The sequence below is a fragment of the Thamnophis sirtalis genome, unplaced genomic scaffold (genome assembly GCF_051295495.1).
Source record: "Thamnophis sirtalis isolate CommonGarterSnake01/CBP01778 unplaced genomic scaffold, rThaSir2_p1.2 scaffold_4, whole genome shotgun sequence".
NCBI lineage: Eukaryota > Metazoa > Chordata > Lepidosauria > Squamata > Natricidae > Thamnophis > Thamnophis sirtalis.
In genome coordinates, this window is record NW_028261384.1 from 141,518,025 (window position 1) to 141,545,186 (window position 27,162).

Sequence of the window (27,162 nt, forward strand, 5' to 3'; positions counted from 1 at the left end):
CTTCCCGGCGGGGTGGAGCTCCAGAACCCATCATCCCCAGCCCGCCTCAAAGTTCCAGCTTGGGGGAAAGCGGAAACCCTCCGCAGAGCCTCCCTGGATAAGCGCAGTAGCCCCCATCATCCCCAGCCCCCCAGGTTGATTCTGAGTGGGGGGTGGGGGACAACGCTGGGCTGAGATCCGGGGATTCCCGGCAGTCCAACTCCCCCCCCCCGAGAGAGAGCAGCTGTACCCCTTTTTCCCCACTGGCGTCCCGGAGAGATGGGACTCCAACTCCCATCATTCCAGCCCGCACGATTGGGTAATAAGCTGAAGGCTTCAAGGCTCCGGGGTCCTGGGCAGAGATTCCGGGGTCGAGGGGGCGGGGGGAGGCTAGGGGAGTGGGGGGGGTCTCCAAAGGTGCTGTTCCCCCTTTGGCTTGGCTGCTTCCAGGACGGGTGGGACTCCAAGCCCCATCGTTCCCAGCCAGCATGCAGGCTGCACTCCAGGAAAGCTGCGCTGGGCGGAGATCTGTGCGTTGGGGAGGAGCTGGGGAGGTGGGGGTGGGGCTCAGTTGGGAAGGAGGGTCCTCGCCCCCTCCCCACTTTCAATTACCCCCCTCGTCCCCTCCCCACTTGCAATTTCCCCCTCGCCCCCTCCTCACTTGCAATTACGCCCCCTCCCACTTGCAATCACGCCCCCTCCCCATTTGCAATTATCCCCCTCCCCACTTTCAATTACGCCCCCTCCCCAATTGCAATTACCCCCCTCGCCCCCTCCTCACTTGCAATTACGCCCCCTCCCCACTTGCAATCACGCCCCCTCCCCATTTGCAATTATCCCCTCCCCACTTTCAATTACGCCCCCTCCCCAATTGCAATTACCCCCCTCGCCCCCTCCCCACTTGCAATTACGCCCCCTCCCCAATTGCAATTACCCCCCTCGCCCCCTCCCCACTTTCAATTACGCCCCCTCCCCAATTGCAATTACCCCCTCGCCCCCTCCCCACTTTCAATTACGCCCCCTCCCCACTTTCAATTACCCCCTCGCCCCCTCCCCACTTTCAATTACGCCCCCTCCCCACTTTCAATTACCCCCCTCGCCCCCTCCCACTTTCAATTATCCCCCTCGCCCCCTCCCCACTTTCAATTACGCCCCCTCCCCACTTTCAATTACGCCCCCTCCCCACTTTCAATTACGCCCCCTCCCCACTTTCAATTACCCCCCTCGCCCCCTCCCCACTTTCAATTACCCCCCTCGCCCCCTCCCCACTTTCCATTACGCCTCTCCCCACTTGCAATTACCCCCCCTCGCCCCCTTCCCACTTGCAATTACGCCCCTCCCCCCTTGCAATCACGCCCCCTCCCCATTTACAATTATCCCCCTCGCCCCCTCCCCACTTTCAATTACCCCCCTCGCCCACTCCCCACTTTCAATTACCCCCCTCGCCCCCTCCCCACTGTCATTTACGCCCCTCCCCCTCCCCCTCCCCACTTGCAATCACGCCCCCTCCCCACTATCAATTACGCCCCTCTCCCCCTCCTCACTGGCAATCACGCCCTCTCCCCATTTGCAATTATCCCCCTCTCCCCCTCCCCACTTGCAATCACGCCCCTCATACTTAGGGGGCTAACCTCGACCCCCTTAATTGGGGGACTGAACCCCCCCTGTTGACCCCCCCGCTGCACATCCGGGGAAAGACCCAGGCCCATAGGGGGGGTGCCCCCCAACCTTCTTTCCACCCCCCTCTCTGCCTGTCCCTCCCTCCCTTTCTTCCCCCCCCCCCCGCTCCGCCTCGCCAGACTTAAAAATGTTTGTGCCTCGCTTCCCGCTGGCCCCCATCGGAGGTAGCGTGGCCGAGCGGTCTAAGGCGCTGGATTTAGGCTCCAGTCCCTCCGGGGGCGTGGGTTCGAATCCCACCGCTGCCAGATGGTTTTCTTTCCCCGAGGCTTTTTTGTCGGAACGGGGTGTGTGTGTGTGTGTGTGTGTGTGTGTGTGGATACGCGGCAGGAAGAAGCGCATCGCTTTCCACGCGCGTCCAGACGGTTTGCGCGTTTCTTTTAATTACACGAGTCCCGGCGTGTAAAATCGCCTTCATGTAGACCTTTTCGCCTCCCATTTTCGCAACCGGCGTTGGTGGTATAGTGGTGAGCATAGCTGCCTTCCAAGCAGTTGACCCGGGTTCGATTCCCGGCCAACGCAGTTTCTTTTTTATTTTTCCCCCTCTCCTTCTTGCAAAATTCATTTTTCTTTGGAGAAAGTCAATTACATATTTCTGTGCAAGGGGCGTTTTTGGGTCCCCCCGCCCCAATTTATAAGAAGCTTCATTCCGCCCCCCCCCCCCCCCCCGGCCAGGATAACAAACGCCCCCTGCTGGCCTGTTGAATCCAAGCCAAAATAAATAAATAAATGTTTTCCAGGAAGCCAGATTTGCAAGGCCAGGAAAAGGGGGAATGCAAACGCCCAAGAAATGGAAACAATTCTAATCATTCCTCGGCTTCTAGAAGCCAGCTGTTTGCAGGGCGTGCAAGAAGGTGGGGGAAAAGCGTGCAAACCGCCTTTGGAAGAGGGATTTTCGGTTTCTTGTGCGACTGGTCTACCTCGCAGGGGGGTTGTGCCACAGGATTTGCTGCAGGATGGGAAAGGGAGGACTCCACTGGAAAGGTGCAAAAAAAAATTACAAAAAATAATAACACATCAATCATTTTAATCATCAATGGTTTTTTTTTAGACTTGTGGACTTCAACTCCCAGAATTCCACAGCCAGGCATGCTCAGTTCCGATCTAAAGCGACAGCATTTGTTTTTCTCCTTTGCTAAATAAGTTTCCTTCTTTCTTTTTTGCTGTTCTGGCAGGCCTGGGGCTAAAGAGCTTTTGCCCCCCCCTCGAATGGTATGGTTGTTGTGTGTTTTTAAATTGTGTATTGTTTTGTTTGTCTTTTTATCCCTTATCTGTATCCCCTTCCCTGACTTGGATTGTGAGCCGCCCTGAGTCCCCTCCGGGGAAAAGGGCGGCATATAAGTGCAATAAATTCAATTCAATTTTTCTTCTCCCTCCCCTCCTTCCTCCCTCTTTCCCTCTCTCCCTCCCTCCCCCCTCTCTCAAACAGACACACGCACACAGAGAAGTTGGATCCCTCTCTCACTCACTCTCAAACACAAACACAGACGTTGGATTGGATATATTTTCCAATGGCTTGAAAGCAGCTCCTCAGCCATACCCCCCCCCCCCAATTCCACTGCTGCCTTTGATTGCAGGTGGAGCCACGTTGCCTTTTCAAACTTGTAATCAGTGAAGCCGAGTTTATATATTTTTATCCAGGGGTGTGTGTGTCTGTGTGTGTTTGAAAAGACAACGTGGCTCTGCGTGCAATCAAACTACACTTGGGGAGGGAGAGCACTTCCCTCCAGCCTTTGCCCAAAGCCCCGCGCCAGGAGGATGAAGTTTGAATTCTTCCCCCTTCCTCCGACCCACACGTACCTTTTCCAGCTGTTTCAGAGAGGATTTCAACTCTGCTCTTGCCTGCCATCATGAAAAGAAACAAAAAAATGTAAAAGGAAAAAGGCTGAGGTAGCTCAGCTAACAGAGCGTTTTTTTTTTACTGGCCGGATGCTCTACCCTGTTGCCAATGCGGAGTTTTGTTCAGCAGATAAATTCTCATTGTGCCCAGACAGAGAAATATCTACCTACCTCACGTGAATCATTTTAAGGACCGTTCAAAATTCCGGCACTGTTAACCGTGACCGACGACCCTTTTTCACACTTAGTGACCATTGCCGCATCCACGTGATCAAGTCACGTGATCAAAATTAGGGTACTTGGCAAGGGGTTCATAATTAGGATGGTCACAGCATCAGGCAATCCCCCCCCCTTCTGCGACCTTCCGACGAGCAAAGTCAGGGAGGGAGCCACGATTCGCTTAACAACCTCATCGCAAACTGAACCAAACGGTGCGGGTTCGTTTAACAACCACGGTGGCAAGAGAGGTCTTAAAATGAAGCAAAATTGAAAAAAAAATGCGCTTCAAGAAAGGTCTCGCTTAGTAACAAAAACGTTGGGCTCAATTCTGGTCGTAAGTCGAGGACTACCTGTACTTTGGGGGGTGGGGTCAACTGCGCCTGCCTCTGGAGGTTTGATCTTCTCAGCCCTTGCAAAAGTTGCTTCTCTGTGTAGTAGACAAACCATTTGCACACAGGCCCACCATCTTCTGTAGTGTTTTTCAACAACTTGAAGATGGGTGGACTTCAACTCCCAGAATCCCCCAGCGAGCATGCTGGGGGAAGGGGCGGGGTTAGGGAGGGACTTCCTTTTTCTTTTGCCTATTGGGACACAGTGATCTGAAAAGTACAGGAAGTCCTTAACAGGATTCGCTCAGTGACGGTTCAAAGTTATAGTAAGACTGAAAAATGTGACTTGTGATGGGTCCTCATGCTTATGACCGTCACAGTGGTTGCAATTTGGGTGTTTAGCAACATGTCCCGGGGATCACATGGTCATTATTAGCAACCCCAGCTGGCTTCCAATGAGCAAAGTCAATGGATAAGGTGGCAGGTCAAGGTTACATGATGTCTCACTTAATGACCATGGCAAAAAAGATTGTAAAATCAGGTCATGTGATACACCGTTTAATTACCATCCTGCTTAATAATAAATTCCCCAGTATTGGGGTTTGAGGCAGCCTGATTTGCACCCGGGACAGATGATTTAATGAGCCTGGCGGGCTTGCAGCCTCAATTTTACGCCTCTGGGAATGACCCCAGGAAGTGAAACTGACCACAAAGCCTGCCAAAATGATGAACATTGAACCAAAAGGGAAATGAAAATAAGAGGTGTTCTTCACCCATGACAACTCTTAAAACGGGGTGGGGAACAATGGGCCGTTTATGACTTGTGGACTCCCAGAATTCCTGAGCCAACATGGGGAACGGTGGCCCATTTATGACCCATGGACTTCAACTCCCAGAATTCCAGAGCCAATATGAGGAATAGTGGCCCCTTTATAACTTGTGGACTTCAGCTCCCAGAATTCCAGAGTCAACATGAGGAACGTTGGTGGCCCCTTTATAACTTATGGACTTCAACTCCCAGAATTCCTGAACCAATATCAGGAATGGGCCTTTTATAACTTGTGGACTTCAACTCCCAGAATTCCTGAGCTAACATGGGGAACGGTGGCCTTTATGACTTGTGGACTTCAACTCCCAGAATTCCCGAGCCAACATGGGGAACAATGGGCCTTTTATAACTTGTGGACTTCAACTCCCAGAATTCCTGAGCCAATATGGGGAATGGGCCTTTTATGACTTCTGGACTTCAACTCCCAGAATTCCTGAGCCAATATGGGGAATGGGCCTTTTATGACTCCTGGCCTTCAACTCCCAGAATTCCAGAGTCAACATGGGGGACGTTGGTGGCCCCTTTATGACTTGTGGACTTCAACTCCCAGAATTCCCGAGCCAACATGGGGAACAATGGGCCTTTTATAACTTGTGGACTTCAACTCCCAGAATTCCTGAGCCAATATGGGGAATGGGCCTTTTATGACTTCTGGACTTCAACTCCCAGAATTCCTGAGACAATATGGGGAATGGGCCTTTTATGACTCCTGGCCTTCAACTCCCAGAATTCCAGAGTCAACATGGGGGACGTTGGTGGCCCCTTTATAACTTGTGGACTTCAACTGCCAGAATTCATGAGCCAACATGGGGAACAATGGCTTATGACTTGTGGACTTCAACTCCCAGAATTCCAGAGTCAACATGGGAAACGTTGGTGGCCCCTTTATAAGTTATGGACTTCAACTCCCAGAATTCCTGAGCCAATATCGGGAATGGGCCTTTTATAACTTGTGGACTTCAACTCCCAGAATTCCTGAGCCAACATAGGGAAGAATGGCTTATTTATGACTTGTGGACTTCAACTCCCAGAATTCCTGAGCCAGCTAGCTTTTGTGATCCCTAGTAGAAATAATTGTGGCCTCCACTCCGTCCTTTTTGATTGAGCATCTCTTCCAAATACTTTATTATCAGCCGGTGCCAAAAAGCCCGAACTTTCAGGCACTCCCACCCCATGTGGCAGAAGGTCCCTAGGGGCAGCGTTACGTTTCCCAACATCGTGGCGATACGTTTTTTGTTCATTTTAGCTAATCTTGTGGGTGGGATGTGCCACTTAGAGAACACCACAAGGACACACACCCACATCCGGTTGGGAACTTCGGCTCTGGATTGTCGTCAAGTCTCCTTTTTGTGAAGTTCGGTCGTTAACTTTGAGCGGCCGCGAGAAGCGTTTGTATTCCGAAAGAGAAGCCCACCCACCCCTCATTTGCACAATTTCAAACTCCCCAAAACGCACACTCACAAAGTCAACTGTAAAAAAGTTTATTTTTATTTTTTTTTTGTCCAGAAAGTTAGCAATTTTGCAGAGAGGGGGGGGGGAAATAAACACCCACAAAAGCAAGAATCTCAAAACGCTCAACGCAAGAATTGTCGCTTCGACGAGCCCCCCGTTTCGCTTCCTCCCTCCCTCCGTTGTTGGGGAGGGGCTGGGGGGGGCTGACTATTGTCCTACGGGCCACATCAAAGCCTCTCAGCCCCCCTTCACTCTGACATCCGCCCCCCCCCAGATCACACACACACACCCCGCCTCCATTAGCGGGAAACAAGCCGAACGAACCGGGAGGGGGGGAGGTATCTGGATTTATTTTTTTTAAAACATGCTATGCAGGACTCAAAGGAAAACTCCGCCAAAACCAGGTTTACGCTCCCCTCCACACACAGGCATAAAAGATTTGAGTTAAAAACACTGTGAGAGTTTCGGGGTGCTCGGATGCGCCCCCCAATCCCACAACGCGCGGAAATGAAGACACAACGCGGCGAAGTCAAGAAACCTTCTAAAAAATTTTTTTTCAACATAAATAAAATTTCAACCGGATTACAACAGAAAACCTACAACGGGGGTCCTGGGGAAAATGGGGTGGGGTGGGGGGTGTCAGCAGGAATCAGGGTAACAACCCCCCCCCCCCAACTTCGGGTTATTAGGAAATTAGTTTTACAAGGTTGGCTGTTTTTTTTGTTTTTTTCCTAAGAAACAGGCAGAAAAGAACAGTCGGAAGGAAGAATCGCGACCACCACCGCCGAGAGGGGCGCTGAATTAAGACAGTCACCCCCATGCCCCCCCCCCTATAAAAACCTTGTTTTCCTTTGGCAACTGGGCAAGTCAGCCGCTCCCCCCCCCACATCCCCATGGACTCTCGCGTGTCTGCCCCACCTGCCCCCCCAAATGTCCAGAACTTCTCAACAAATCGTCGTCAACCTGCCGTTGCGCCGCGACTCCACTCCGTCCGGACGGGAGTCCCTTCAGTTCTCTTCGTCGCTGTCGTCTGGACTGATGGCCGGGCTGGTAAGGCTGTAGGTGGGCGATGTGGGGCTGTAGCCCGGAGAGGTCGGGGAGTAGGTGGAGCCTTTGGGGGAGGTGGGGGAGTAGGTGGGCGAGGTCGGGCTGTACTTGGGGGAGGTGGGGGAGTAGGTGGGCGAGGTCGGGCTGTACTTGGGCGACGTCGGGGTGTAGACGGGCGACGTCGGCGAGTAAGTGGGGCTGGTCGGGCTGTACTTTGGCGTGGTCGGGCTGTAGGTGGGCGAAGTCGGGCTGTACTTGGGGCTGGTCGGGCTGTACTTGGGGCTGGTCGGGGTGTATTCCGGAGAGCTGGGGCTGTAGGACGGGCTGGTCGGGGTGTACTTGGGGCTCGTCGGGCTGTAGCTGGGCGAGCTGGGGCTGTAGCTAGGCGACGAGGGGGTGTAGGTGGGCGACTGTGGGGTGTAGCGGGGGCTGGAGGGGGAGTAGCTGGGCGAGGTGGGACTGTAGGACGGGCTGGTCGGGGAGTAACTGGGAGACGTCGGGCTGTAGTTTGGAGACGTCGGGGTGTAATTAGGAGAGGTTGGGCTGTAGCTGGGCGAAGTCGGGCTGTAGCTGGGCGAAGTCGGGGTGTAGTTTGGAGAAGTCGGGCTGTAATTCGGGCTGGTGGGGCTGTAGCTAGGAGAGGTTGGGCTGTAGCTGGGAGACGTCGGGCTGTAGCTGGGAGAGGTTGGGCTGTAGCTGGGACTGGTTGGAGAATAACTAGGTGACGTCGGGCTGTAACTAGGACTGGTTGGGCTGTAGCTGGGCGACGTCGGGCTGTAGCTGGGCGACGTCGGGCTGTAACTGGGGCTGGTTGGAGAATAACTAGGTGACGTTGGGCTGTAGCTAGGGCTGGTGGGGCTGTAGCTGGGCGACGTTGGGCTGTAGCTGGGCGACGTCGGCGAGTAACTTGGGGAGGTGGGGCTGTAGCTGGGGCTGGTGGGGCTGTAATTGGGACTGGTTGGCGAGTACGAAGGAGAGGTGGGGCTGTAGGAAGGAGAGGTGGGGCTGTAGCTGGGGCTTTGCGGGGTGTACACCCCGGGCGAGCGTGGCTCGTAGGCGGGAGAGGTTGGGGAGTAGCTGGGAGACATGGCGCCCCCTGGAAAAGCAGAAGGAAAGCGACGTTAAGCCAGGACTCCACCCTCTGAGGATGGCATTGGGAAGGAGAGCGGGATTGGGGTAACCACGTACCTGGAGACGGAATGTAAGGGCTGGAAGGTCCCGGAGAGCCGGGGGAGCCGGGAGTGGGCGACCAGGCGGGGGAATACCCGGGGCTGTAACCGCTGGCATCGGAAGCCGCGCTGGGGGAGAAACTGGCGGCCCCAGGGGTCATTCCGCTCCCTGCAAAGAGGAGGAAGAGATGCAGGTGAGAGAGATACCAGCTCCCCCCCACCACAATTTCTCTACTCCTTCTTTCCTACATCCTTCTTCTTCCTTCCTTCCTCTCCCTTTTCCTCCTTCTCTCCCTCTCTTCCTTTCCCTCCCTTCTCCTTCCCATCTTTCTCCTTCCTTCCTTCCCTCCATCCCTCTTCCCCCCTTCATCTTCCCTGCTTTCCCCCCTCCCTCTCCCCTTTTCCTTCCTTCCTTCTTCCCATCTTTCCTTCCTTCCATTCTTTTTTCCCCCTCCCTTCCCTTTTTCTCCCTCTTCTTCCCTTCCTTTTCTTTCTCCCTTCCCCGCCCCGCAGGGCTGTGAGCAGAGGGCACTTTGGCCCCCGGGGGGCAATTAACAGGAAATCAATTTAACGAGACCCGCCCGCATTCTTCTCCTCCTCCTCCCCTTGCTCTGCGCATCCTACAATGCTGATGTTGGCAGGCGGGAAGCCCCCTAGGACCGACCCACCCCGGGGGAGGGGGGCGAAGGGTGGGCTGCATATTTGAAGCGCTGTCAAACTTCAACACCCACAGTGGAATTCTCCGATTAGGAAGCCAAGATTCTTTTTTAAAAGGGGAAACGGCTTGGCGTGTGCCAAGTTCACCGAATCGTTTTGATTCGAAATAGACCTAAAGAAATTGGAGATATTTTTTTTTTGCCTGACGCCCCCGAGATCCTGCGAGGCGTATTTCCGTGATAATAATAATAATCCAAAAAGGGGGTTGGGATCAGTTATCCCTGCCTGGGGATCCATCGATGGGGGCCTTCATCGCTTGACGGATGCAAATCAGCCCATCCGTACAAACCCCCATCGACGGGAACCCCTGATTAACGGTGATATGTACTTGGAGGTCAGGGTGCAGGCAGAGACATATATGGCTGAATGTAGCATATCTTTATGAGGGTTCTCATTTTTAATGTGGGCCAATGTGCCCACAGTAAAAAATGACAATAAAGCTAAGCTTATCTTACCCTAAATCTTATATGTTACCTTGAATCTTAAATTTTATCTTAAATGTTACCTTAAATTTTATCTCTTCTTAAATCTTAATTTTATCTTAAATCTTCTCTTAAATCTTACTTTATCTTAATATTTACATTATATTAAATTTTACCTTAAATCTTAATTTTATCTTAAATCTTCTCTTAAATCTTACTTTATCTTAATTCTTACATTAAATTTTACCTTAAATCTTAATTATATCTTAAATCTTCTCTTAAATCTTACTTTATCTTAATATTTACATTATATTAAATTTTACCTTTAATCTTAATTATATCTTAAATCTTCTCTTAAATCTTACTTTATCTTAATTCTTACATTATATTAAATTTTACCTTAAATCTTAATTTTATCTTAAATCTTCTCTTAAATCTTACTTTATCTTAATTCTTACATTAAATTTTACCTTTAATCTTAATTATATCTTAAATCTTCTCTTAAATCTTACTTTATCTTAATATTTACATTATATTAAATTTTACCTTAAATCTTAATTATATCTTAAATCTTCTCTTAAATCTTACTTTATCTTAATTCTTACATTATATTAAATTTTACCTTTAATCTTAATTTTATCTTAAATCTTCTCTTAAATCTTACTTTATCTTAATTCTTACATTAAATTTTACCTTTAATCTTAATTTTATCTTAAATCTTCTCTTAAATCTTACTTTATCTTAATTCTTACATTATATTAAATTTTATCTCTTAAATCTTAATTTTATCTTAAATCTTCTCTTAAATCTTACTTTATCTTAATTCTTACATTATATTAAATTTTACCTTTAATCTTAATTTTATCTTAAATCTTCTCAAATCTTACTTTATCTTAATTCTTACATTAAATTTTATCTTAAATCTTAATTTTATCTTAAATCTTCTCTTAAATCTTACTTTATCTTAATTCTTACATTATATTAAATTTTATTTTAAATCTTAAATCTTAATCTTAATTCTTACATTATATTAAATTTTACCTTAAATCTTAATTTTATCTTAAATCTTCTCTTAAATCTTACTTTACCTTAATTCTTACATTATATTAAATCTTCTCTTAAATCTTAATTTTATCTTAAATCTCCTCTTAAATCTTACCTTAATTCTTACATTATCTTAAACTTTATCTTAGTTCTTAACTTATCTCTTATCTTAACTCTTAACTTTATCTTAAATCTTATCTCATCTCGTCCTAAGCCAGGAAGGGGCACCTTCTCTGCAGGAGGCCCGATGGTACTTACCCACACTGGGGGACCAGGCGCCGTAGGCTGGCGTGGCACCTTGGTTCCATGGGGTTGTGGCCGGGGACACCCCACCCATGGGGCTGGGCGCAGAGCCGAAGAACATGCCGGTAGCTGTAAGGGGAGAAAGAGGAGAGTCAGCAGGGAAGATGTGGGGGCAGTGAATAGGTGCAAAAGTCCCAGATGTTTTGTCTTCCAGATGTGGGGTGTGACCTGACTCTTAATTATAACCCCTCTGGGGCTGGAGGATAACCGGGGCCTTCCCCAACTGACTCATAGTTACGACGGTCGCAGTGTCCCAGGGTCACACGATCCCCTTTGCGGGGGGACGGGACGGGGACCCGGTTCACTTAACAACCGTGTGACTAAATTTAACAACCGCAGAGATTCACTTAACAGCCATGGCAAGGAAGGTCGCAAAAGAGGGCGAAACGGACTTAACAAATGTCTCATTTAACGGCAGAAATGCTGGGCTCAATTGTGGCCGTAACGTTCGAGGACTACCTCTGTACAGGTCGAACATGATTTGCAACCATTCGCTGCTTGGCCAAGTTCCACAGCTGCCAGGGGGAAAAGTGATTTATGACCTGTCCTCACACTTATGACGGCGGCAGCACCCCCCCCATGGTCACATGGTCCAAACCAGAGCTGCTGGCAACCGGCATCTATTCAAGTCATGGCCATTTGCAACCATCCCAGGCCGGGCTTCCAACAAGCCACGTCCACGAGGGAAGCCAGATTTCGCTTCAGCGACTGTGGGATTCACTTAACAACAGTGAATCGGTTGCTTAACTCACTTAACAACCGCCTTGCTTAGCAACGCTAATTCTGGTTGTAGATTGAGGACTACCTGTAGAGGGAGGGGCTTCTGGGAGCTCAAATCTCTCCCAATCCAAATGATAGGATTCCCAGCTCTGGCAACCGGTGGCTCCTCCCACAGCCCCTCCCCTTTCCCAGACCCCCCCCCCTCCCCAAGAGAGGCAACCCAGACTTACGGCCCCCAACGCCCAGCCCGGTGATGTTGGTGGGGATCTCCATGCCAAATTTGCATTTCTCAGCGTCCAAAAGCAGGTCGAAGCAACCGGTGCCGGCGGGGGCCAGCTGGCCCAGCATGATGTTCTCCGAGACCCCTTTCATGGGGTCGCTCTCGCCGTGGGCGGCCGCCTCCATCAAGACGTCGACCTGGGGGAAGGCGAGAAGGGCCCCCCGTTGGTGGGGATTTGAGCCACGGCGCCACGGCAGAGGCAAACTCCCTCCCTCGGTCCCGCTCGCAAACCTCCGGAGAGCCAAGTGTGGCAGGAAGGGGTCAAGCGAGGAATTAGCCTGGACTCCCTCCGTAGGAGCCAAGACAAGAGGGCCAAATCTCAACCCGGTTGAATCCCCCTAACAGCAGGGGTGTCAGACGCCGTTTCATTGAGGGGCGCATCAGGGCTGTGTTTGAGCTCCGGTGTGGGAGAGGGGGGGACGGGGGACGCGGGGTGTGTGTGGCCAAGGTAGGTGTGGCCAGCTTGACGTCACTCCTGTTGGGGGCACCTGTGGTGGCCAAATGCTAAGGCAGAACTTCCCACAGACCCTCCCTCCTTCCCTCTCATTATAATCTCCTTCCTTCCCTCCCTTCCCTCTTCATTCTTTTTTTCCTTCCCTTTTTCCTTCCTTCCCTCCCTTCCTTTTTCTTCCCTCTTCATTCTTTTTTTCCTTCCTTCCATCCCTTTCCTTTTCATTCTTTCTTTTTCCTTCCCCTTTCTTTCTTTTTCCTTCCTTCCCTCCCTTCCTTTTCCTTCCCTCTTCATTCTTTCTTTTTCCTTCCCGTTTCTTTTCCCCTTCCTTCCTTCCCTTTCCTCTTCATTCTTTCTTTTTCCTTCCCCTTTCTTTCTTTTTCTTTCCTCTTCATTCTTTCTTTTTCCTTCCCCTCTTTTTTCCTTCCTTCCTTCCCTCTTCATTCTTTCTTTTTCCTTCCCGTTTCTTTTCCCCTTCCTTCCTTCCCTTTCCTCTTCATTCTTTCTTTTTCCTTCCCGTTTCTTTCTTTTTCTTTCCTCTTCATTCTTTCTTTTTCCTTCCCCTCTTTCTTTTTCCTTCCTTCCCTCCCTTCCTTTTCCTTCCCTCTTCATTCTTTCTTTTTCCTTCTCCTCTTTTTCTTTTTCCTTCCTACCTTCCATCCCTTTCCCTTTCCTCTTCATTCTTTCTTTTTCCTTCCTTCCCTTCCTTCCCTCTTCATTCTCCTTTCTTCTCCCTTCCTTGCTCTCTTCCCATCTTTCCTTTCTCTTTGCTCTTTTCCCCCTTCCGGTCCCTTCTTCCATGCTCAAATGGAAAAGGGGAAAGGTTTCTCCTTTGGTTTTTCGGCCCATCCCGAGCTCCATTTTTGGTGGCAGAGGGCTGCCGGAGGCCGTCGCAGCTGAAAACGGAACCCGGGAGGACCACGCACGCTCCGTTTCTGCTGGCGGGGGGCACTGCGGGCCAGTCCTTTGCCGTTTCCGGGGCCTAAGCATCCCTACCTGAGCGCCTTATCTGGTCTTTCCCGGCAGAAGCTGCACCTCTGGGACGATTCTGGTATCATAGGCATAAAGCAATAGACGGTTGGACCTCTACGCGTCAGGTGGGCCTGGTGGTTGGTGCCCGGCACAAACTCACCGTCTCTTCGAAGGAGCACTTCATGAGGGGCCCCGTGTCCTGGCGGTTGACGCCGTGCCGCGTGATGGCCATCAAGTGCCCGCGACAGGTCATGGTGTCGCAGAGCAGGGCCAAGTGGCGGTAGTTGACGTAGGAGCCGTCGAAGGAGATGACGTGGTACAGCTCCCGTTCCAGAGCCTTCCTCACCGCCTCAATTCCCAGCACCTGGTTAACGAGGGAAAGCGGGATTTCAGGGTCGCCTGGCGCTCTTCCAGGACACACACACACACACACCCTCTCTTATCCCAACCCCGAGGAAACGCCCCGCCGCTCAGGGCTCACCGTGAAAATCTCCACGATGTCGTTGGAGGTGGTGCGTACGGGGTCGACGTCTTTCTCGCTCAGCACGCGCATGAGGCTCACGCCATCGGTTTCCAGGATCCACTCCTGGAGGGCTTTGAACTCGCCGTCTTCCGTGATGATGATTTTCTTCTTGTTGTCGGTCTGGGGCAGGTGCATGTACACCTGAGGGAGGAGGAGGAGGAGGAGGAGAAGGCTGATGAATTAACCAAGCCAGCAACCCTAGTGGGATTGGGGAGAGGGGGAGGATAGGGACTTTGTTCGAGAGGGGAGGACGCCGCTGTTAGGACCGGGCCTCCCGCCCTCACCTTGCTGATTTGCTCAATGCCTTGAAGAGTCATGTCTGTCAGCATGTTGGATTCGATGCAGCGCAGGAAAACGTCGTCATCCATCTTGTCCACCACCTCTTCCTCCTAAGCCCCCGGAGAAGAAAGGTCTCTTTAATGTACCACACATCCAGTATAATAAGGCAGGGGGAGTCTCCAACTTTGGCAACTTGTGGACATCAACTCCCAGAATTCTGCGACTCCCAAGTCCACAAGTCTGTGTAGTTGCCAAGGTTGGAGGCCCCTGGTGTAAGGGCTGCGACAACCCCTGTGTAGAGTCAACAGGCCGAAGACTAGCAGAGTGCATCCATCAACACCAATTAGAACATGGGTAGCTTCAACTGGGTAACTGACAGCATCCCAAGCTCAAACACGCTAGGGAATTCCTGGGACTCAGACAAATTAGCCATCGACAGACACACAGGGATAAACCACGTTTACACACATCCAGTATAATAAGGCAGGGGGGGTCTCCAACTTTGAGCATCCCAAACATGCTAGGGAATTCCTGGGACTCAGACAAATTAGCCATCGACAGACACACAGGGATAAACCACGTTTACACACCATTCGAAAGAGACAATAGAGTCTACAGCAAGCAATGTAAGGACTGTAACAGTCACACCGTAGGAAAATCAGGCAGAAGGTTAGCAAAGCACATCCATGAACACCAGCTGGAAGACACAATGAAGACACTCTCACAACGCCTGGGCAGACTTCTGCTGAATAGTTTCTATTGTGCCCATCGTAGGCGAAAAAACCCTGGGGAATTCCTGGAAGCCTGGTACTCAATCAGCCATCGACAGACACACAGAGATAAACCACACTTACACACCATTCGAAAGAGACAATAGAGTCTACAGCACGCAATGTAAGGACTGTAACAGCCACACTGTAGGACAATCAAGCGGGAAGATTAGCAAAGCACATCCATTGTGGAAGACACAATGAAGACACTCTCACAACGCATGGGCAGACTTCACCATAATTTCTACTGCGAGCATCCTACACCAACCAAAATCCCAAAACCCTAGGGAATTCCTGGAACTCAGGCAAGTTAGCCATCGACGGACACACAGGGATAAACCACGTTTACACACCATTGAAAAGAGACAATCAAGTCTACAGCATGCTATGTAAGGACTGTGGAGCGAAACCGTAGGAAAATCAGGCAGAAGATTAGCAAAGCACATTCATGAACACCAGTTGGAAGACGCAACGAAGACACAACGCATGGGCAACCTGGAAACCTGGCACCAGACTATTTAGGGCTGTTGGCACTGCCATGTACTCAACCCTCATTGGCTGGTGGAACCAAGGCTACCTTTGACCCAAGACCATCAGACCCAAGCTGGCCCGGAAGTCATGAACGCCCACCCAGCCGAAATGTGCTACTGTGAGATACCCGAGAAGGTATCTTCTGCTTCCTTCAGCTGAAGAAGACCCCCCCCCACAATCGTACCCGCTTCCCGTCAACTCCAATCCCCCGAGGTTTAATGTTAAGAGGACTGCCTTCCCCACCTCCTGCATCTTGTTCTCGTCGCTGTTCATGATTCGAATGCGCAGCACCAGCTTCTCGGCGTTGTCATCGTTGAAGATGCAGTTGAGGTCATCTCCAAAGCCTGCGGAAGAACAAAGAAGGGGTTGTCCATAGGCTGCCGGTGGACAAGGGGAGGCAAAGGACAGCGGGAACTCCGGCCATCAACCCCTCCTCACCGGCGTTGATCTTCTCGGCGATCTGCTCCATGGTGAGCTTCCGGTCCGTCATGTGTTTGCGGTCCAGCTCCACCCTCAGCAGCCAAGGGGAGATGCGGGTGACGTCGAAGTCGGGCATCTCGTAGTAGACGTTCACCCACTCCTGGTCCTCGGCCACCACGGTGTTCTGAGGGTTGGGGTCGTAGTAGATGGCCGTGTTGGCCGTGACCTTGCGAAGGGTGGTGTGCTCCAAGCGGCAAAGGATGTCCTGGGATGGAGACACAGAAAGACGGTGAGGCTGGGGAGTCAAACCTCGGGAGGGACTTTTTTGGGGGGGGTCTACAACTGGAGTGTGGCCACCCATTTGCAGTGGGCTCTCAAGAGATCATCATCATCATCATCTCCTTCTAGCGACCCCATAATCGCTTGCAGAATGGAGTCTGGGGAACAGAATGGAGCTAGCAGAGTGTTTTACTGGCCGGATGCCTTTCCCTGTTGCCAATACAGAGTTATATTCAGCAGATATGTTCTCATTGTGCCCAGAGAGAGAGAGGTATCTGCCTCTACCTAGGATCGAACTCACAGCCTCCTGATTGGGAGGCAAGAGCTCCACCTCCATGGAGGGAGAGAATGTTGAGGGCCTAACCCACCACCATCTTCAGGCTAAAATTCAGCCCCGCCCTGAGTTGGGAGAGAGGCCTCCAGCACGGGGGGGCACAGGGACAGTCTGAGATTCCCTCATACTCCGCAGCCAAGGCCAACGTCACCCCCAGGCCCTCTTCCCTCTCCTCACCTTGGCCCTTTCAGCGTCCCGAGCAGACTGCCCCAGGAGGAAGACCGTCAGAGAAGGGGTCTTGGGCTTCTTGGAGATGTTGATCAGTTCCTTCAGCCGAGGCACCCCCAGGGTCACGTTCTTGGCGGAGACTCCAGCATAATGGAAGGTGTTGAGGGTCATCTGGGTGGCAGGTTCTCCCAGGGACTGGGCGGCCAAGGCCCCCACCATCTCACCAGGGTGAGCCTGTGGAAAAAAGGACAGCTGGAACTTCAGGCGAGTTTGACGGCTCGGCTGTTTTGGAAAGTCAAAAAGAGGACTGTGAATATATCTACTGACCCCTCTCACATCCTGGACATAAATTGTTTCATCTTCTACTCTCAAAATGATGCTATAGAGCAGTGTTTCCCAACCTTGGCCGCTTGAAGATATCCGGACTTCAACTCCCAGAATTCCCCAGCAGTGGTTAGGACAGTGTTTCTCAACCTTGTCAACTTGAAGATGTCCGGACTTCAGCTCCCAGAATTCCCCAGCAGTGGTTAGGACAGTGTTTCCCAACCTTGTCAACTTGAAGATGTCCGGACTTCAACTCCCAGAATTCCCCAGCAGTGGTTAGGACAGTGTTTCCCAACCTTGTCAACTTGAAGATGTCCGGACTTCAACTCCCAGAATTCCCCAGCAGTGGTTAGGACAGTGTTTCTCAACCTTGTCAACTTGAAGATGTCCGGACTTCAACTCCCAGAATACCCCAGCCAGCATTCGCTGGCTGGGGAATTCTGGGAGTTGAAGTCCAGACATCTTCAAGTTGCCAAGGTTGGGAAACACTGCTATAGAGCACTGCATGCACCAGAACAACTAGACACAAGGACAGTTTTTCCCCCCGAATGACATCCCTCTGGTTGAGCTCGGCTCTGGTGGTGTATGCTAAGCTGGAAGTTAGTTACCCTTAACTAGCCAGGGGCTGCCCCAAAGAAGAGGGAGTCAAGCTATTCTCCAAAGCTCCTCAAGGCAGGACAAGAAGCAATGGGTGGAAACTAATGGGATTAAGGAGAAACCTCCTAACAGTGAGGACAGTGGAAGAGTTTGCCACCAGAAGTTGTAGGTGCTTCATCACTGGAGTTTTTTAAGAAGAGACTGGACAGCCACTTGTCTGAAATAGTAGAGGGTTCTCCTGCCTGAGCAGGGGGTTGGACTAGAAGACCTCCAGGGTCCCTCCCAGCTCTATCCTGATCGATTTAAAACCAACACCAGGCCGTCTTGGGGAAAACCGAGCTCTTAAAAACAGAGGAGGAATGGCTTCCCAACCCCTTGTGGATTCAGTTACAGGAAAGGGAGCAAAAGCCAAGAGAAAATTAGGAATCTCGGCCTCGTACCAAGGAGATTCTGGCCATCTACTGACCCCTGTCGAAAAGCCGGGGGCAACATTTTCCACCCTCAAAAAGAATTGTTTATTTCCCATCCTGGAAAAAAAAACTGCAGCAGCAGCAGCAAGGAATTCTGGGCCGTGTTTAGGGTCCCAGTGGGGCCATTCCTTGGCTAGGTTGAAACACCCTCCCCCCCTCAAGGAGAGACTCTGCCCCCCCCTTTCCCCTCCCACCCCCGCTGTTTCCACAGCTGCTCAAATTGGAAAGGAGAACGGTGCAAAAAAGAGGGAAGTTTATAGGAGTTTCAAAGCAGAACTTAAAAGTAGATCCCAGGGAGTGAAATAGCTCGGTTCACTTTTTTTTTGTTGGGACAGGTGAGTTTCCTTTCTGTGTGTGTGTGTGTGTGTGTGTGTCTGTGTGTGTGTGTCTGTCTGTCTGTCTGTCTCTCTCTCTGTGTGTCAGTAACTCACAATGGCCTGGTTGAACTTGGATTCAATTTCTCCCAGCAGCCAGTCGAAGGCTTCCCCGCTCAGCCGGAATTCCTCGATCATGCGACGGCTGCAGAGGGTGGAGCGCAGGTGGATGTTGAAGAGCAGGGTGGCGTTCTCCTGCGCCTGCTTGCTCAGGGGGTCGTCCCCGTTGACAATCACCAGTTTCTTGCTGAGGTCCTTCACGCCTGGGACGGAAGGAAGAAGGAAAAAAAGACACCGTTGTTTTTTTTTAAAAAGAATTATTATTTTAGAAAATCTATACGGTCGACTTACAACTGTTTAAACCAGTGTTTCTCAACCTTGGCAACTTGAAGATGTCCGGACTTCAACTCCCAGAATTCCCCAGCCAGCGAATGCTGGCTGGGGAATTCTGGGAGTTGAAGTCCGGACATCTTCAAGTTGCCAAGGTTGAGAAACACTGGTTTAAACTATTATAACAACACTGGGAAAAAGTGAGTTAGGACCGTTTTTTCAACACTTAACGACCGTCACAGCATCCTCCCCCGGGGAGGGGGGGGGATTGTCACATGATTAAAATCAGGCGCTTGGCCACTGACTCGTATTTATGACGGTTGCAGCGTCCCTGGGAACCTTCTGACCACCGGCGGGGGAAAGAGCCCCATTCGGTTAACAACAGTGGCAGGAAAGGTCGAAAACCCACTTAACAAATGTTTCGCTTCCCAACAGAAATTACGGCCTCAATTGAGGTCGTAAGATGAGGACCAGCTGCAGAGCTGCCACCTCGCTCACAGTGACTCCAGACCATAAAAACACAATGTAAAGAATTTTTTTTTTAAAAAAAGAATTTAAAAATAATAAAGGGATCATAAACTTTTTTTTTAAAGGCAGCGTTGGTTCCACCCTCCACCCCCTCCCACCCCAACTCACCTTCCACCACCTTGATGGGGTGCAGGTCGGAAGGGAGCCGCGTGTTGATGTGGAAAATCTTCTGGGCGTTCCAGATCATGCGCAGAAGGTTACAAGGGAGGACGACCTGTGACAGGAGGGAAACGCATGTTAACGTCGCTTTGCAAGGCCTTGGGAAGGCCACGCTTGGGAAACTGCATTGAGTTTTGGTGGCCACGATGTCGAAAAGATGTGGAGACTCTGGAAAGAGTGCAGAGAAGAGCAACCAAGAGGATTAGGGGACTGGAGGCTAAAACATATGAAGAACGGGTGCAGGAACTGGGGATGTCTAGTTTAATAGAAAGAAGGACGAAGGGAGACATGATAGCAGTCTTCCAACATCTCAGGGGTTGCCACAAAGAAGAGGGAGTCAAACTATTCTCCAAAGCACGTGAAGCCGAGAAGGAAGAATGGATGGAAGCTGACCAAGGAGAGGTTCAACCTGGAAATAAGGAGGAATATTTTCTGACAGGGAGAACAATCAACCCATGGAAGAGAAGTTGCCTCTGGAAGCTCCATTACTGGAGGTTTTCAAGAAGAGATTAGCCAGCCAACAGGTTTGAACTGATACAGTCTCCGGTTTGAGCAGGGGGCTGGAACTAGAAAACCTCCAAGGTCCCTTCCAATTCTCTTCTTCTGATAACACCTGTTCCTAGCGTCCCGTGGACCAAGATAACGTCCACAGGTTCCTCCTCCTTTTTTTAATAGTTTTTTTTTTATTAAACACACATTAAAACATTGGCCACAGTGTAACCGTCCCGGAAATGCCTTTGCCATACATACCAGAACAGTGTTTCTCAACCTTGGCAACTTGAAGATGTCTGGACTTTAACTCCCAGAATTCCCCAGCCAGCGAATGCTGGCTGGGGAATTCTGGGAGTTGACGTCCGGACATCTTCAAGTTGCCAAGGTTGAGAAACACTGTTAACTAGAATATACAGGGCGGGGCATAACCTTTTCCTAGGGGGTCACAGCAACACTTGTAATAACAACACAAATAATTCATACACCATTCGAAAGCCCATCAAAAACTGAGTTTATTGACACGATTTAATAGTCAGTATGACCACCATTAGCCCTTCGAACAGCATTCAAACGAGGTGGATAAGAACACAACAAATCTTCAAACAGTTCCGTTCGATTTTCCAGATTTTTCAACACAGTTTCCAAATTCATTCTCAAAGTTTCAACCGAATATCGATTTTGACCTTGCTCCTGAATCATCAGAGCTTCCACTTCATCCTTAATCCTTAATTATGGCCCCAATGTTCTCTGCCGGATTGAGAACTGGCGAATTTCCCGGCCAGACGTCATTGCCCCAAAATTCGACATTGTTTTCCTTTAACAATTGCTGAGTCACATTTGCATTTCCGAATCGAATTTTCCAGCCATTCTTAAAGCAAATTTAACATTTAATAGCTCATTCAATTCAGTTTTTTATGGGCTTTAAAATGAGGTGTCGCGGAAGTTGTAAACTGCTGTCGATCTTGCTGTGACCCCCTAGGAAAAGGTTATGCCCCACCCTGTATAAAGTGAAATATTATAACCACCATTGGTCTATTCGGGATTTACAAATATAAGGATCTCGCTTTGTTCTTGTCTTACACATTTTCACCGTTAGGATTTCATACCTAACTCTAATCTCCTATAAATCTTAAATCATTTGCTTATTCTGGGTCTTTTTTTTTGTTCCAACCATCGATAAAATTTATCCCAGATCTTATAATATTCTGATTCGTCTTTGTTCTTCAATCGCCACGTCAATTTATCCATTTTGGCACAAATCAGAATTTTCCTAATTACTTCCTCTTCTTGTGGAATTTCCCTGTTTTTCCAGTTTTGGGCAAAAAGGCCATTCTTGCTGCCGTGATAATGTGTATTATTAAGTAGGTGATCCCCTTGTTGTGTTTATGATTCCCAAAATATGATTCCCTATTCCCTTTCCGATTGTCTCTATCAGCCACCTTTGAATTTCCCCCCCAATATTCTTTTGCTGTTTTTTTTGGCATGGCCACTGCATAGGGTGGTACGTGCCTGATTCATAATCACATCTCCAACTATTTGGCGCTAAACGGGGTCCTCCTTCTGTGACGCTTCCAAACGGAAGGCCCAAATTGCACAGAGGATGGACTCGTCCCTCGGTTGTGTGAATGGGGAGGCCAGCAAGGAGCCCGGGAATCTCATGACCGTCAATCAAGGGCAGCGTGAAGAGACGGAGGAGCCATGGTTCCTGGTGGGGGGGGATGTAGACGCCACCGGAGGGAAGCTGAGGCAGGTATGTGAGGCTCACCTTGCTGTCTCCCGTGGGGAAGATGACCCTCAACACCTCCCGGTCCTCCTTCATCTTCTCAAACTCCCTCTCCAGCTCGTTCTGGATGTGGGCGTTGCTGAGGATGTCCTTCACCATCTCCTCTTGGAGGGTGCGGCGCAGAGCCCGCTCGTTGGCGTAGTCGAACTTGAACCTGGAAAAGAGGGATAGATATCGGGTGGCTCTTTCAACTCTTCTGAAGCAGGGTCTCCAAACTGAGCAGCTTGTGGGACCTTCAACTCCCAGGATCCCCAGAGGCAGCCGTTTGTTAAAATCAAGGTATAATTACATCGGCCACATTCCCACCGTCTATTAAAAGAATTGCCCAATCAGAAAAGGGCGGCAAGAGAAGTCTAGCCACGTTTCTTCAGGATGGCTGGGGGGAATCCTGGGAGCTGAGTCCCACGTTTATCTTAAAATTCGCCAAGGACACCCCCAGGCCCATCCTCTTTGGCAAGCCCCAGGGGTCTGGAGGAAGCCAAAAGGAGAGTCAGTTTCCCCATCCGGACCCACACCCCCTCCCCCAAGAACGCAGGGCCCCCTCTCGTCCACTTCACCCCAGCAGGAGCACCGCCAAAGAGATGCTCCCCCCCCCTTCCATAGCTAATCTTTTGTGTCCGTCCCTCCTCGGCTGGTTTGGTCCTGTGGTGAAGCCGACTGGGTGACTTTGGGCCAATCGCCAGGAGGTGGCGAGTGCTAGTCCTGCCTCAGGCACCAAAGCCCACTGGGTGACTTCAAGGCTAACGATCTGGAGGCTGTGAATTCTAGTCCTGCCTTAGGCATGGAAGCAGTCTGGATAGCAATAGCAATAGCAGTTAGACTTATATACCGCTTCATAGGGCTTTCAGCCCTCTCTAAGCGGTTTACAGAGTCAGCATATCGCCCCCAACAACAATCCGGGTCCTCATTTCACCCACCTCGGAAAGATGGAAGGCTGAGTCAACCCTGAGCCGGTGAGATTTGAACCGCCGAACTGCAGATAACAGTCAGCTGAAGTGGCTGCAGTATTGCACTCTAACCACTGCGCCACCTCGGCTCTTCTGGATGTTGTCTTTGGGCCAAGCGCCAGGAGACGCTGAGTTCTAGCCCCGTCTTAGGCGTGAAAACCGGTTGGGGAAAGGGGGGGGGGGACTTCATGCCAATCTCCCTCTCTCAGCCCATCCCTCCTTACAGGGTTGTTGTTGTTGGCGGGGGGAAATAAGAGGAGAAAGGATAGTTGGATCTGTTCGCCCCCTTGAATTATTGATAGAAATGAATCTTCAGCAGCTTTCAAATCCCACCAGCCTCCAGGTTGAGACTCAGCCTTCCCAGGTGGGTGAAATGAGGACCCAGATTGTTTGGGGGAGCCAAAAGGCCGACTCCGTAAACCGCTTAGGGAGGGCTGGAAAAGCCCTGTGAAGCGGTATATAAGTCTAAGGCAGTGTTTCTCAACCTTGGCAACTTGAAGATGTCCGGACTTCAACTTCAAGTTGAAGTCCCGGACATCTTCAAGTTGCCAAGGTTGAGAAACACTGTCCTAACCACTGCTGGGGAATTCTGGGAGTTGAAGTCTGGACATCTTCACGTTGCCAAGGTTGAGAAACACTGGTCTAAGGGCTATTTCCTCCAAAAGGAAAATTAATGCCCCTTGCAAGGAAACTCAGAAGACCCCGGCAGATAAAGAGACCGAAGTCCTGCCCCCCCCCAGCAGCTCCAGAGGACTCACTTCTTCTCAAAAGCTTTATTGGAAGGCTTAAGGGTAGCCAGGTTCTGGAACTCCACGCTCTCCCCGGCCAGCCCGTCCTCGCCGTAACGCAGCTGCACCACCTGGTTGATGGAATTGCGGACGGTGGCGTCGTACTTCACCATGACCGACTCCATGGACTTGATCAGCCGACGCTGGATGTAACCTGGCAGGGCAAGCGGAGGAGGAGATCAGAACAACAGAAGGAGAGAGAGGGAAGGGAGCTCTGGAGGTCTCCTAGTCCATCCCCCAACCCCCCCCTCTCGAGCAGGAAACCCTGTATTGTCCGAGTCTCTTCTTAAAAGCCGCCACTTCTGGTGGCAAGCTGTTCCACCGGCTAATTGTCCTCCCTGTCGGGAAAGTTCTCCTGAATTCCAGCTTGCTTCTCTGCTTTGTGAGTTTCCATCTGTCGCTTCTTGTCCTGCCTTCGGGGGCTTTGGAAAACGAACTGAACCCCCCTCTTTTTTGGGGGGCAGCCCCTCAAATATTGAAGAGTCCAGGGAAGCTCCCAATTTGAGACTTACTGTATTTTTCAGAGTGTAAGACGCACTTTTCCCTCCCCGAAAAGAGGCTGAAAATTTGCGCTTGTTTTGATACTCCAAATATATCTTTTTTTCAGCCTTAATGAGGCACTAACGAGTGGAGCAATTTTCCCTGCTTCTCTCTCTGACCATCAGCTGTGCTTTAGAAGCTGTTTTTTATCCACAACTAGGGGATGAAAAGCGCAGACTCAAAACCAGCAAACCTAATCGTATTTTTCGGAGTATAAGATGCACCAAGATTTTGAAGAGGCAAATTAAAAAAAAGTTTTTGCACTCTGCAAATCTCCCGAAACGGGTCCGTTTTTCATCCCCCCCCCAAAGCCTTTAGGAGGCTTATAGAGTGCTCCGGGGGGAGGGGGGCGCAAAAACGAGCAAAAAGTGGCCCATTTTTCGCTCTTTTCTGCCCTCCCCAGCCCCCAGGAGCACTCTGGAAGCCTCCTAAAGGCTATTATGCAAGGCCTTTTTTGCAAAGGGGGCGGGGTTTCAGGAGGCCAAAAATGCTGCATTAGTGTATAAGATGCACCCAGATTTTCATCCTCTTTTTTGAGGGAAAAAGGCCCGTCTTATACTCTGAAAAATATGGTATGTACGGAAGCTGACCAGACTAAGGACACTAGCCAGATGAATTACCTGGTAGGCAGAATTCCCCATCCCCTATTTTCCTCCCCCCAAACTAAGGTGCGCCTTATACTCCGAAAAATACGGTAAGCCTAGAGGGATTGTCTCCTTGCCACACTTTGTGACCTGCCCCAGATGGCCGGAGAACGTCGCTGAGCTTTTTCTCCCTGAAAGCAAGTCAACCCCTCATCTGAAACTCACCCGTTTCGGCTGTTTTGACGGCTGTGTCGATCAGCCCTTCTCGGCCTCCCATGGCGTGGAAGAAGAACTCGGTGGGGGTCAGGCCGGCCAAGTACGAATTCTCCACGAAGCCCCTGCTCTCCGGCCCGTAGTCGTCTTTGATGAAGTGGGGCAGGGTGCGATGCTTGAAGCCGAAGGGGATGCGCTTCCCTTCCACGTTCTGCTGCCCCACCACGGCGATGACCTGGGGGGCAGGAAGAGAAAGGACCACTTAAGCCCAGGCTTCTGGGGAAATCATGCCTCCCCAAGCCTTGAGTTTGTTTTTATATCCTGTCATCATCATCATTATCATCTATCTATCTATCTATCTAATCTATCTATCATCTATCTATCTATCTATCTATCATCTATCTATCTATCTATCTATCTATCTATCTATCTATCTATCATCTATCTATCTATCTATCTATCTATCTATCTATCATCTATCTATCTATCTATCTATCTATCTATCTATCATCTATCTATCATCTATCTATCATCTATCTATCTATCTATCTATCTATCTATCTATCATCTATCTATCTATCTATCTATCTATCATCTATCTATCTATCTATCTATCTATCTATCTATCATCTATCTATCATCTATCTATCATCTATCTATCTATCTATCTATCTATCTATATCATCTATCTATCTATCTATCTATCTATCTATCATCTATCTATCTATCAATCATCTATCTATCTATCTATCTACCTATCTATCTATCATCTATCTATCTATCTATCATCTATCTATCTATCTATCATCTATCTATCTATCATCTATCTATCTATCTATCTATCTATCTATCTATCTATCTATCTATCTATCTATCTATCTATCTATCTATCTATCATCTATCTATCTATCATCTATCTATCTATCATCTATCTATCTATCTATCTATCTATCTATCTATCTATCTATCTATCTATCATCTATCTATCTATCTATCTATCATCTATCTATCTATCTATCATCTATCTATCTATCATCTATCTATCTATCATCTATCTATCTATCATCTATCTATCTATCATCTATCTATCTATCTATCATCTATCTATCTATCTATCTATCTATCTATCTATCTATCTATCTATCTATCTATCATCTATCTATCTATCATCTATCTATCTATCTATCTATCTATCTATCTATCTATCATCTATCTATCTATCTATCTATCTATCTATCTATCTATCATCTATCTATCTATCTATCTATCTATCTATCTATCTATCTATCTATCTATCTATCTATCTATCATCTATCTATCTATCATCTATCTATCTATCATCTATCTATCTATCATCTATCTATCTATCTATCATCTATCTATCTATCTATCTATCTATCTATCTATCTATCTATCTATCTATCTATCTATCATCTATCTATCTAAAAATGTGTGTCTGGGTGTGTGTGTCCCAGCATAACTCTGGAACACCTCAAACAATTTCAACCAAACTTGGTACACAGATGACTTTCTCTCTGGAAACAAATACTGTGGGGGTAAAACACCCCCTAACACCCCTCGGGGTCTTTCATTGGTTCTGTTAAGATACAGCCTGTTGTGCCTTAAAACGGCTTCTACTGTACTGCTGTAAAATGGCTGCTACTGTACAGCGCAGTTGAGTTACCATGGTAATGGCTTCACAGTACTCTACAAGGGGGCTCCCTCTGGTAAGGGGGGAAATCCAACATTAGAAATTATGTTTGATCCGGACATTTCCCCCCCTATAAATAAATACACGGGGAACACCGAGTTTTCAGCTAGTTATTTATAAATAAGGGTGAACATATCCAGTGTTCCTTCTTCCTATTAGCCCCACAACAACAACCCTGTGAGGTGGATGGTTGTTGTTGTGGGGACCATTGGATATGATGTTCATCCTTATTTATGGATTGGACTGGCAGGGACTGGCCCAAAGTCCCCCAGCCAGCTTTCATATCTAAGGTAGGACTAGAACTCCCAGCCAGCTTTCATGGCTAAAGGGGAACTAGAACTCCCAGTGTCCAAGCGATTGGCCCAAAGTCCCCCAGCCAGCTTTCATGCCTAAGGCAGGTCTAGAACTCCCAGTCTCCTAGTGACTGACCCAAAGTCACGCCTATCCAGGTTTCTGCCTAAGAGGGAACTAGATCTCGCTGTCTCCCACTTTTCAAGCCAATTGCCTGCACAGGGACTTGAACCCTGGACCCTCAGATGAGAACTCCGATGTCCTACCGACTAAGTGAG

General features: G+C 49.4%; 1 protein-coding gene and 2 non-coding genes across 3 annotated transcripts in view; 2 read left to right on the forward strand and 1 right to left on the reverse strand.

The window, feature by feature from the left end:
- Positions 1-1,822: 1,822 nt before the first annotated feature.
- TRNAL-UAG (transfer RNA leucine (anticodon UAG)) lies at positions 1,823-1,904 on the forward strand. The gene has a single exon. It is a non-coding gene; the product is annotated as a tRNA-Leu (tRNA).
- Positions 1,905-2,106: 202 nt separating this feature from the next.
- Positions 2,107-2,178, forward strand: TRNAG-UCC (transfer RNA glycine (anticodon UCC)). The gene has a single exon. It is a non-coding gene; the product is annotated as a tRNA-Gly (tRNA).
- Positions 2,179-7,225: 5,047 nt separating this feature from the next.
- POLR2A (RNA polymerase II subunit A) overlaps positions 7,226-27,162 on the reverse strand; it is a 44,145-nt gene continuing 24,208 nt past the window's right edge. Inside the window, exons 15-29 of the mRNA XM_087714289.1 lie at positions 24,895-25,117; positions 23,516-23,699; positions 21,793-21,964; positions 19,485-19,590; positions 18,576-18,781; positions 16,763-16,987; positions 15,991-16,237; positions 15,796-15,896; positions 14,257-14,361; positions 13,931-14,113; positions 13,610-13,813; positions 11,977-12,163; positions 10,982-11,095; positions 8,560-8,709; positions 7,226-8,467 (exon numbers count right to left, since the gene is read on the reverse strand). Coding sequence (XP_087570415.1) covers positions 7,332-8,467; positions 8,560-8,709; positions 10,982-11,095; positions 11,977-12,163; positions 13,610-13,813; positions 13,931-14,113; positions 14,257-14,361; positions 15,796-15,896; positions 15,991-16,237; positions 16,763-16,987; positions 18,576-18,781; positions 19,485-19,590; positions 21,793-21,964; positions 23,516-23,699; positions 24,895-25,117 — 3,543 coding nt within the window. The 3' untranslated portion in view covers positions 7,226-7,331. The remainder of the gene's footprint in view (positions 8,468-8,559; positions 8,710-10,981; positions 11,096-11,976; positions 12,164-13,609; positions 13,814-13,930; positions 14,114-14,256; positions 14,362-15,795; positions 15,897-15,990; positions 16,238-16,762; positions 16,988-18,575; positions 18,782-19,484; positions 19,591-21,792; positions 21,965-23,515; positions 23,700-24,894; positions 25,118-27,162) is intronic.